At 44.9% G+C, this 12059-nt stretch overlaps 1 protein-coding gene across 3 annotated transcripts in view; it reads left to right on the top strand.

The window, feature by feature from the left end:
* Positions 1-305: 305 nt before the first annotated feature.
* Positions 306-12059, top strand: part of MARCHF10 (membrane associated ring-CH-type finger 10) — a 50581-nt gene continuing 38827 nt past the window's right edge. For 2 of the 3 annotated variants that reach the window (XM_066586626.1, XM_066586624.1), the window contains exons 1-3: positions 306-405; positions 2016-2121; positions 6994-7146. In XM_066586626.1, coding sequence (XP_066442723.1) covers positions 2035-2121; positions 6994-7146 — 240 coding nt within the window. In that variant the 5' untranslated portion in view covers positions 306-405; positions 2016-2034. Of the gene's footprint in view, positions 423-2015; positions 2122-6993; positions 7147-12059 lie in introns of all 3 variants that reach the window. The other variant, XM_066586625.1, reaches the window with a different exon arrangement.

Genomic DNA, 12059 nt, shown 5'->3' with positions numbered 1-12059 from the left:
CCTATGTCCCTCCTCAGCATGCAAGCTATCTGTCTCCCTGCTAAATTTCATCAAAATTGGTTTAGCAGTTAGCCTTGAAAATGTAACAGTCAGGCAGTTCCTTTCACATTTTGTGTGTGTGTATGTATATATATAATATATATATATTGGTGCAACACGGCCCCGTAGAGCTGGCAGCCCTGACGGTTCACTCTGCAGCAGGCTGTTTGTGTGCACAGAGCAGGCCAGGCCTCGTTGCTATAGAGACCGTGGCTCCTTCCATGACTTCTTCTGGCTCCGCCTACCATCGCCATGGACACCCAGGGACGCTGTGTCTTACTGTAGCACAGAGCCATGCTGGAGAGCTGAGGCAGGCACACAGCAGCTACTGGAAGTGCCAGGCTGGCGGATAGGACATCTGCATTGGTAAACTACATTTTATGGTCAGGACTGAGCTCATTAACTGCTCTATTAATTAGTTGACAGCGTGGTGTAATCCTGTTGCCTGTCGTGTTGTACGGCGGTGGCTGGTGTTTATAAATATAATAATCTGTAATAATAAAAGGTGCAGCGATGCTAAAGTGCAATACTCTGCCTACGGGAAGGTGCTACAGTCTGTGTAACTCTTACGCAAATGAGCGTGTCCGATTTTGGTGTGTGAAAAATGGGCTATATGTTAATTAGTGTGTAAGTATCGCATCCGTATATATTGCATGTGTCATCAATTTTTTTCCTTGCATGCAAAAAAAACCTAAAAAAAGGCCCAATTAGCAGTTAAAAATGGCGTGCACATGGATGTCAACTGTGTGCGCAGCAAACTAAAGAGTCACACTGCCGTGCGGATTTCAGCAGATGACGGCACGGGATCGAGAGCGCAGGCGAACATAAAATATACATCACCCGGCTCCCAAACAGCTCCGCTGTAGGGAGGTGACAGGTTCGCTTTAAGGCTGCCCTCACACGGGTGAGTACGATATTGGGCTGAGTTTCTTGGCCGGATTTCACGCTTGCGAACGTGAGATCACATCTGTGAAATTCCGATCCTCTCGCCCGAGTTACACGCACGATAGAGGATCAGAAGTGTTTGCCATTGATGTCATTGAAGGTTCCATTGAAATTAATGGGTGATGCGTTCCGAGGAATGTGAAAAGATTGGACGTGCAGTGACTTTTTTCCCGCACCGCGACAACTCCATTCAAAAGAATTCACAAGTTCCAGTTTCTCGGCCTTGTGAAGACCAGTCTCACACGGTAATGCGGGCGTTTCACAGCATTTTAGAACTGCGTTTTCAAACGCATTCGACAAAGTCGGTGATGTGGTGCTTAAAAACTGCCGAAACGCACTAAAATAGAACAGCGCGTGTAAAACCGTCTGAGAAGCGCCACTGAAACCAATAGAGGCTCAGAACAGCTTTGAAACACCGCACTAAATGCTATAAAAAACGCCTATGTGAGATTGGCCTTAGGCTAGTTTCACCCGGGCAACCGTGATTTTGCTGCGGGAAAATTGTGGCAAAATCACGACTTCGTTCCCGCGATTTTTGGGTGTCAGCGATGCTTGTTCTTGAGAATAATCTTTCACCTCATCGCTGCTAACTGATAAAATCATGTGATTTTTTTTTTGCGCGCGAAAAAGTTGTGTGTTGTGATGCAATAAAAAAGGCTCCATAGGGAAATATAGGTGGGGGGGGGGGGGGGGGGGGGGGGGGTGGGGGGGAGACAAAAAACCGCACATCGTAGAAAGATAAGGCATGCCACGATATTTTTCCTCGCAACATTGCATTAGTGAAAACATTGCTAATGTTAAGAAAACCATTGGTTTCGTAGTTTTGCTTTTTTACTCACTACATCGCACGAAGATCAAAAACATTCCGGTAGGCTAGAGAATAGGAAAGCAAATTAAGTCCCCGTCTTTTGTGGGGCACTCAAGTAATTTACGTGATGCAAATGTAATAATGGTAAGTTAATATACAAGAGTTTCTCATGCTTCAAGTTCATAAGTGAATGGTAAAATAATTTTCAATTTTCTACCTACAGCTTGGAGTTAAAACCAGTGATGGATAAGAACTGGGACAAACATAAATCCATTGTCAATGGACATCACATGAAGGGTGTGCAGCAAAGAATGGATTCCGAATATAGGGTAAATTACCACAACTGTAGACTTACCATACACCGCCATAAAGATGGTGTCCGCCTTATGTATCACCCCATACACCATCCTATCGAAAGCAATTGGACACATGAGTAAGAAAACATTAGTATTATATCTAGATGTTACCCAGCTGAAGTGTATCAGGCTTTATTTACAATCGCCGCAATAAAACGGCAGCCGAAAATCGTGACTATCTGATGCGTTGGAATCCAATGCATTTGTTCAGATGGGTGATTTTTGTGGGTGTAAAATCAACCGTCCAGAAAAGATAGCGCATACAGATGGGTCGGGACCTATCTTTTGGCCGGATTATGTCATAGGCTTCTATGGGAGCCTATGGTTGCTGCTGGAAAAAGGAGGTGGGAGTTTAGCAGCAGCTCTGCTAAACTCCCTCCACATTCCCTACCCCTCTCCGTCTCTTGCCGGCTGCCGGCAAAGGGAGGGCGCAGGAGATTAGCACACTAGCTGCCGCCCAGTCCTGTCCCCTACCCTTGCTGGCAGCCGGCAAGAGGCAGTGGAAGTTTAACATGCTAGCTCCCGCCCTGTCCCCACCCCCTCCCTTTGTCTGAGAGGGGCAGGAGTTTAGTAGAGCTAAACTCTGTCACTGTGCCCGACAGTATTCCGGGCTGCGACGTGTATGTGCCGCACCCTGCCCGCCGAAAATCGCATCGCCCGAGTAAAGGAGCTCTGAGACGTAGAAAGTATACCACAAAGAGTTTGCAATGCCATTAGGGTCAAAGAAGCCCCATTAAGTATTAACATATGGAAACAAGTACTTCTGATTCTTGTTCAGGTGTCCAATTACTGTTGGTAGAATAGTGCATTCACCCCTAGAAGTAATGTGGCGATACAATGTTACAAGCCACAGTTCTACAATGTACCAAACCATAATGTAGCGATTTATGGATCCTTTCCATCTGATCCAGAATGGCAGCGAAGGCCAATGCAACACTACATAATGCAAATGAGAGGGTATTTTGCTTCTGGACTCTGTTTCAAATAACTCTCGCCGTAGCATTTCCCTGTATAATGGACTTCATTAACAGTGAGTCAGCTATAAATAAGGCCACGCTTGCTTGGCACAGATCTGTATTAGCACAAGCAGTCTGCTACCTTGGCACAGACAAGAAAGACAGGAGATGTTAATTGACTACGTCCCATTATAAATTATGCATATTTTACTGTCCTGATAAGTTACTGCTTAACAGATCATCTGCAATAGATTTATTTCTGCATATACAAGACAATCAAATTATTATTTTCAGCTTCAAGAACAGATTATTAACATTCACATAACTTACACAAGTCACAGATTTTGCTACTGTGCCAATTTGAACAGGAATCATTTGTCCTCATCTATCCAGTCTTCATCATCTCGTACATCAGCATTCTCAGTGCTGCTTATCTGACAATAGGGGATGTAACTGCAGCTCAGTCTGCAATGAATGGCCACTTTATTAGACCCCCCGATCCTTTCACGATTGGAGCCATTGGCGTCACTATAGGGAGGCAGGGGATGCGGTCGCTCCCGGGCCCAGGAGCCTTAGGGCCTCTCTTCTCCATATAGGGAACCCAGTACTATGAATAAAACATTATAGTTGGGGGCCCTGTTATAGATTTTGCATTGCGGCCCAGGAGCTTCAAGTTACGCCCCTGCGTGAAGGGGTTAAGAGAAGTTGGGGGGCCTGAAGATATACTTTTGCACCTAGGGACATGAGCCTTTAGCTATGCCCCTGACTGAGCTTCCCTGTATGGAATAAAGCCATTACCCCGGGGTGCAGCATAAAAAAAAAATAGCATGACAAGTTTTCCGCGGATCAGTTTCACTGTGAATCCACATTAGATGGGAAAATCCAGCGATCTGAGTGACTTCCAACGAGGCCCTGTCAACGGTGCTAGACTAGCCACGTGGGCTTTTTTTGTGGCCATACAGTCTATGTGTATTGTTTAACATATTTGGCGGTGTGGCAGCACAGGCTACCCTTGTATGTTAACAGGTTCACCTAAATAGAAAAATGTATGCATCTTCAAGGAGTGCAAATACCTCTGCAGCGCAACCTATTGGAAGGCAGCATTCCTTCAAATCAATGTATAACTCTTTAAGCAAGTCTTCAAAACAATGACTGAGAATAGGAAACCAATCCATACACAGACAGCTGTTTCGGGGTATTTGCCCCTCATCAGTGTGCAGTAGGTTTCTGGCTTGGCTGGTGATAGGCCCGTGACGTGGGACGGGAGGGGTATCATCTCTTCTTAAGGATAGCACCAAGAAGGTGTGTAGAGACACCTACAAGGTGAGTAAGTCGAAAGGGGCATCGTCTTTCCTAGGTGTCTCCACATCCCTTCTGGGTGCTGTCCTTAAGCAGAGCTGATAAACCCCCCCCCCCCCCCCCCCCCCATCCCACATTGTAAAGGAGTTACATGCTGCCATTCCATTCACTTCATGGATTAAAGCACTTCACCAATCTATAGCACTTCAACAATCTCCGGCTCCATTGAAGTGAATGGAGTAGCATCATGCCTGCGTGGCCTCTGCTCCTCTCCTCTGTTCTAAGGATTGTTGGGGCTCCCAGTAATCATAGAGTTATTCGCTATCTGTGTATAGAGACTAACTTTATATCTTGGCACAGCCCCTTTAAGGAAATTACTATCATAGATCATGAATGTTGCTGTAGTTATCAGTTTGGATATTGAAGTATGCAGTATATTATGTGATGTTTAGGGTAGATTCTTGCATAGTGGAAATGCTGCGGATTACTGTTTGGATTTGCAAGCAGAAAATCTGCAGAAGATCAACCCTTTCCAATCCACTGTCGGACGTCTTCCTACATTCTGATTGAAGCTTGTACAGCTCCTTAATCAGAAAACGTCCAAAAGGGTATTCTTACAGTCTATGGCCAGCCACTCCGCTGTCGGAGCCTCTCTGACGCACACACACTGGCTTTAGCCAGCAGATGGCACTGTTGTATAACAGCAAAAAGAGAGAGCCTCTTAGGAAACCCTGAATCCAAAATTGGATTGGAAAGGGTTAAAGTAGCACTGAAGTGGATGATATTTTAGAAAATCTCATCTATACTCTAAAGAGAATTATTGGCACTGAAGTTAACATTTAGTACGGATTTTAAATCTGCAGCATGTGAGTTCTTTCTGCTGATTTCACCCCTTTCAATGGTGAAATCCATGGAAAACCCACTACAAAACGTGAAACATACCATGAATTCTGCAGCAAATACACAATCCTCATCAATCTAGCATTCCACTTAGTTTAAAGGCAATCTGCGCTGTAGTTCATGTGGTGCAGATTTGAGATCCTAGTCACAGAAACGAACAACTGATGTCAATTCTTGAAGCAGATTACATATTACGACATCCATATGTGGCCTACAACATCAGATATGTCTATTCTGCATGCAGGTTTGTAGCACCATCACCTGAAAATCCTTAGCAGAAATCCACAGTAAGGGTGACTACCCACTACAGTTTTTTTTCACTGCGAAATTCGCAGCGTTCTTTTTTCTGCAGGGGTCTATGGGACTTGTAATGTTAAAAAAAAAATACGTTGCACCCTGAAAAGCCTTCGCTCAGCATATATCCTCATATTGCCTTCCAATGCCTACATAGAGGCACCTGTAAGTTTTTTGCAGTGTTGGACATTGCTAAAATGCCTCCCCCTCCCTTTCTTTGTCCAGCACGCATAGGAGTCTGTGGGAGCCACCGCCGTATATCGGGCAAAAGATAGCTTCAGAACTATCTTTTTGCCCACTATATATGCATCGGTGCGCATTTCAGTTGCATATGTTCTATTTTTCATAGTTCAACGTTTTTATGCGCCATATATTCGCCTGTGTGAACGGATGCATTGGAAACCAATGCCTTAGATGGTCTCGTATATCGGTCGGGCTTAAAAACGTCACCGCTTATTCGCTCATGTGAATGAAGTCTCCATATCGCGCTCTCCACCATGTAAATTCCCTAGGGATACGAGGCATTTCATAGCAAGCCTTGCATGACTTCGGGGATGCAGGATCGCGAAGTTTCTCCCATTGCCTACGGCTGCGATGCGAGATCACAGAGAAAGATAGAACATGCTGCGATTTGTTTCCTGTATAGCGTCGCGGTGCCATGCAGGAAAACATCACTCCTGTGTATGACCCCTATCAAAATAATGGGCTTCATATTTGTTCATCTGAAAAAAAAATTAAGACAATCTTTAGTTACAATAATTATAATATGAATCAACCAACAAAACCCATATCTTAACCCTATTAAACCCTAAGATGACACCTATAATACAGAGCATCCATCCTGAAAGGGGCAACCCTGTGCTGGAGCCTTACCCTGAGGCCCCCTAATAGCCCTTGCAGACTGTCATCAGGCTAGAAATATACATCAGACAAAAGAATAAATGGCCTATGACACAATGCAACACAAATCTGATAATGCTCCAAATGTTCCCAATACCATATTAGCAGAAAAAGGACTATGATGCCTGAGCAAAGTAATACTTGCCATATAAATCTTTCATGTGGGCTTGACCAACCAATCAAAGCAATTCATCAGGGAGAACAGCAACACCAACCTCATAGGAAGCCAATTAGTCTATCTGCATGCTTTTGATTGTGCATTTTGTTATTCAATTGATTGATATTAGCACCATAAAAGTCCAGCTTTTCAGGGGGGGTCGACTTCAGTAGGAGGAAGAAATAATAATTGTTATAGAAACTGGAAATTTACATGCAAGTAATGAAATCTGCACAGCAGCTCCGATTCAGAACAGGTTGAACTCTCAGTATGCGCCGTGACATCTGGAGAAATCAATAAAGTCATTTATTACAAGAATGGTGGATATTTATATTTCAGGCCCATCTACGTTACCAGGAACAGGTAAGAGAAAATACTGAGCGGCTGAGAGAGAAACGAGCTTCATCGCAGCGTACCCCAAATCTTCTCAACATTTACTCCACGCAAAGCTACAGTAAACCATGGCAGAAGGGGATGTCCACAGAAACAGAGGTAACACTATGCAGTTCTCTATTAAAGGGAACCTGTCACGTCCGATACGCATTGTCAGTTAACCCTTTCCAATCCATTTATTTTTTCTCACCCATTCTCCCCAGCGCCAAATAAATTGGCGCTGGGGAGAATGGGTGAGAAAAAAAATAAATTTTCTCTGCACCCTCCTGAACTTACTGAGCTCAGGAGGGTGCAGGGAGGTACCTGCTTACGTGTCCGGCGTCTTCCGCATTCTCCTTCTGCCTCCCGGCTCGGCGATCATGTGACCGCTGGGGTCAGGTGGCACCTGGTGGTCACATGATCGCCGGGCCGGGAGACAGAAGGAGAATGCGCAAGACTCCGGTCAGGTAAGCAGGCCCCCCCACGGTGCAGGCTCCCGGCTCGGCGTTCATGTGACCGCTGGGGGTCAGGTAACACCGGCAGTCACATGATCGCCGGCCGGAATCTATGCATTGCATAGCGCTAATTGAGCGCTATGTAATGTGTAAAGGAGAAGGCAGAAAGGGTTAAAAACCCTTTCTGCCTTCTCCTCGGGGGTCCTCGATGAGGGTCAGTGCAGGAGTGCATCTGCACCCGATGTGTCTGACGATCGGGTGCAGATGCGCTCCTGCACTGCAGTGTCGGGCCTGCCCCGACATCGGAGCTGTGGAGGGAAATGATGATGTCGGGGCAGGCCCGACATTGGACTGGAAAGGGTTAAGTTATGGTGTTTGTAGGACAAGGAATGGGAAATCCGGGGATGTGCTTTTTATACTTCCTCCTTTCTTCAGTTAGTGCGCATTGCACTATTCTCTATGGGAATGATCGCGCACTGCCTGAAGTATCAAACAGACTGACTGAGCACCGACATCCCCTAGTGACAGCACATGACCCGGGTATAACGGATTCGGCCCTGCTGTAGCCTAACTCCCCCCAGCTTCCAAACGATGTAGCGGACCACACAACTCTTATTACTTTGGCTAAATTGGCCACAGCAGCCGTTTTATTACAAAAATTGAAATTGACATAAATCTCAAAATTTTAACCCCCCAAGGGGGGGGTGGGGGGTGGGGGGGGTTCCTTGGAGCCATAAACAATTCTGTCGCCTCACCAACTAGGCCTCCTGCCACAAGCCAACTGACTCGGGAGACCCTAAAATTGCCAAATTGCCTCTAGTCGCCTATCTCCCGACTCAGAGAGTCTAAACACTCTCAACATATCTGCAGGGGTTCCATCCTGTCAAAGCCAAGAGGCGACAGACCCATCAAATACTCAATAAAAAGGGGGAAGGTAGCTATCCAGCACCTGCCTTCCCCCATCCCAATTTTTTGCTGACTCCAAGGACCGTACCTAACCGTTGCCATGACGATATTGCAATTGCCCCCTCTTCCCCATTAACCTAATAAAAATCCCCCAACAATTTTCAATAGGGCGGGCAGGTGGGACTTCCTCGCTATCCTGCTTCTTCCAACTGCTGCTCTCTCCTGGATGTGGCTCCTCCTCCTTTTTTTCCCACACTTTCTCTCCCCCTTTCCCACCCCCTACCCCTCCTACTTATTAACCCCTTCCTCCCCATTAACCCTGTCATGTGCTGCCTTCTCCTACAGCCTTGCAGGCTTCTGCTCCGGCGCATCTGGAACAGGGAGCTGGGTGTCACATCTGACTAGGCCTGAACTGCAGCAACAACCAAGGACCGGGAAGGGCTGGGAGACACGAGGCACACCTAAAGTTACAGAGATGTTATACGTACAGGACAACAGATGTGGGAAAGCATGGGTCTATTGCTGATCTTACCTGCCTATTTATGGAAGCATCTGCCCTGAAAAGAGTGAACCTGCAACAGGAAACTGAGGAACTTCTCTGCACTTCCCTGGGTGGGAAATGAGAGAGGGGGGCTACTCCAGTGAAGGACGAAAGAGAACAGACCAACAAAGTACACAAAAATATACTGACGAAGGAAAAAGTACTTGGAGGATTAAGAGAGCACTAGAGGATAGGACAAACAGACAAACAACAAAGTTCCTGAGACAAAACAGACACCAAAAAGTAATATCCAGAGATGTAAGGCAAAATACCACACAGCACTAAATAGGAGCAGAAACACAACAGTATAACTGGAGTGCTTAGCCTGGAGGAACCGGAAAAGACCCACCAAAAAGACACTAACAGGCTAAGGCTGGGCTCACACAAACCGGTCGGATTCTACATTCGGATTTCAGAAAGTAATTCCGAATGATCACGGATGCGAGCGTTTTTCCGCGCAGATGTCCACATATGCACAGCATATCATCTGCACAGAAGAAAGATCTCTCTCTCCCCTCCAGTCGGCATTCAGTCTTTTCTATCTATTTTCTTCTGAAGCAGTGAGCGTTTCCGCAGCTCATACGCAATGCTAATTGTGTACAGGCGACGGAACGCCCGCATCCATTGACTTCAATGGGGGCTGTCTGTGTGCAATTCCATGATAAAATATAGCAAGCTACGATTTTTCTTCTACTCGTAAAATACGCAATTCGAAGCCGCGAATGTGAACAAAAAAAAAAGGAAGGCCTTTCAATGCCATGTTTTAGCAAAGATCTTCCACATGGACGACGATCACGGATTTCGCAATTAAAATCCGCACATGTAAGCCCGGCCAGAGACAAATAACAGCCCAGACAGCCTATTACTGTGGTCTGGTGAGGACGTTGTGACGCTATATGGGACCTGCACATGTGCCAAGCACCCGTCGGCACTGGTGCTGTGACACCAGGTTCCTTGGCCTAGAAGCACCATAATTTAGTTTATGGCGCCTACAGAATGTGACAGATTCTGTCGTGTAGTTACCTTTATGTGAAAATGATCTGTAATCAGCATGAAATTGGCCCAGCATGATAGCATCCATGAGGTCCGGTAGTGGATAACATCTTCTGAAAGGAAAAAAAAAACGTACGTGTATAACTTGATACAAGAGTTTATCCCTATTTTAGGCTATTTAGGCTTTTTCACCTTTATTATATTAGTCATCGTTAATGATGCGGCCTGCCTGTAATGGACGTTACCTGTACTGTATAACCAGAGAATGAACCGTCAAAGTAATTTCCTCTGGGCACTTAAGGTACTCCAGTCCTACATACTCCGTAATTTATTAGAGTTTTGCTTTTGCTTTTTATATGTCTAAGTAAATGCAAGAGGATAACAACTACTGTGCCAGTATAATAATTACCGATAAACAAATGTCCTATATTTCTAGACAGTTAGCACAAAAGAGATATGAGAAAAAAAAATCTACCACTAATGGAAATAAGAAGGAAGAACCATTATAAAGGAAAGAAGTGAAGGGCACATTTCCTCCATACAAGTCAATAAGAGCTTTTTATTTTAATTTTCTTTGTTGCAGAGAATTATACCATTTCTCGAATGTGCTGATTCACCGCGGCGGCTGAATCACTACATGTCAAATCCTCACAATAGATAATTTGCAGAGTATGAACAAAGATCTCTTATCTGCTCAAAATATTCTCTTGTCCTAATACCCTTGAGTCAACACTTAGGACCAAGCTACACATCCAACTCTTTTTGGGTTATCTCCAGCATAGATGAAAAATGTTTCAAGGGTCCCTCCGAAACTTATTATGTTGGCACACGTCAGAAGCAGATGTTGGTGGTATGGCAATAGAGTTTCAACTTTCCCCCAATATTTGAGAAGCTTTGTTGCCCTGTGAGAGATGGCAGCAGAGGGGCGGCCTGGCTAAATGGCATCTGACATGAAAGTGTCTGTAAAGCAAAGGTGTATAACTGAATTTTTTCATACTGAAAAAAAACTTGCACCCATTGACATTCATCAACGCTTTCTGAGGTTTTACAGAGACCAAACAATGGATGTTAGCACAGTAAGGTAGTGGGGGCGCATTTCAACAGTTACAACAGCTACTTGAAAGACAAGCCACATTTTGGACAACCATGGACAGCTGTCACACCGTAAATGAAGAGCGGCTCGATCATCTCATCATCGCAAATTGCAGCCAATATTCAGCTCCTTACACAGATCTCTGCTCATAATTCTTCGATTCATGTGAATGAGCTCTTCATTTCCTGGTGTGACAGCTATTCATGGCCATTCATAACGTGGCTTGTCTTTAGTAAGATAGTATGTAAGGCTGAAAAAAGAGATATGTCCATCCAGTTCAGCCTATTACCACCCAATGTTGATCCAGAGGAAGGCAAAAAATACCAATGAGGTAGAAGCCAATTTTCTTCATTTAGACGAAAAAAATTCCTTCCTGACTCCAACCTGGCAATCAGAATAATCCCTGGATCAACAACCCTTGACGTTATTAATGATTATAACATAATATTGTATCACTCAAGAAAGGCCCCCAGCCCTCTCTTGAACTCTTATCGATTTTGTCATCACCAAGTACTCAGGCAGAGAGTTCCATAATCTCACTGCTCTTACAGTAAAGAACCTCCTTCTATGTCGGTGTAGAAACCTTCTTTCCTCTAGATGTAGAGGGCGCCTCCTTGTTACAGTCCTGGGTACAAACAGATCATGGGAGAGATCTCTGTATTGTCACCTGATATATTTATACGCAATTATTAGGTCCTCCCTCAGTTGTCTTTTTTCTAAACAAAATAATCCCAATTTTAATAATCTCTCTGGGTATTGTAGTTCGCCCATCCCATTTATTACATTAGTTGCCCGCCTTTGTACCCACTCACGCTCTGATATGTCCTTCTTGAGTACCGGAGCCCAAAACTGTCCACAATATTCCATGTGTGGTCTGACCAGTGACTTGTAAAGAGGAAGAACAATGTTCTCGTGATAAGCCCCTAGACCTCTTTTGATGCACTCCATGATCCTATTAGCTTTGGCAGCAGCTGTCTGACACTGGTTGCTCCAGTTAAGTTTACTGTTAACTACAATCCCCAAGTCCTTTTCCATGTCAGTGTTA

Source organism: Eleutherodactylus coqui, chromosome 13, assembly GCF_035609145.1.
Source record: "Eleutherodactylus coqui strain aEleCoq1 chromosome 13, aEleCoq1.hap1, whole genome shotgun sequence".
NCBI lineage: Eukaryota > Metazoa > Chordata > Amphibia > Anura > Eleutherodactylidae > Eleutherodactylus > Eleutherodactylus coqui.
The sequence above is the reverse complement of the archived record's forward strand: the minus strand, read 5'-3'. Positions and strand labels throughout refer to the sequence as shown.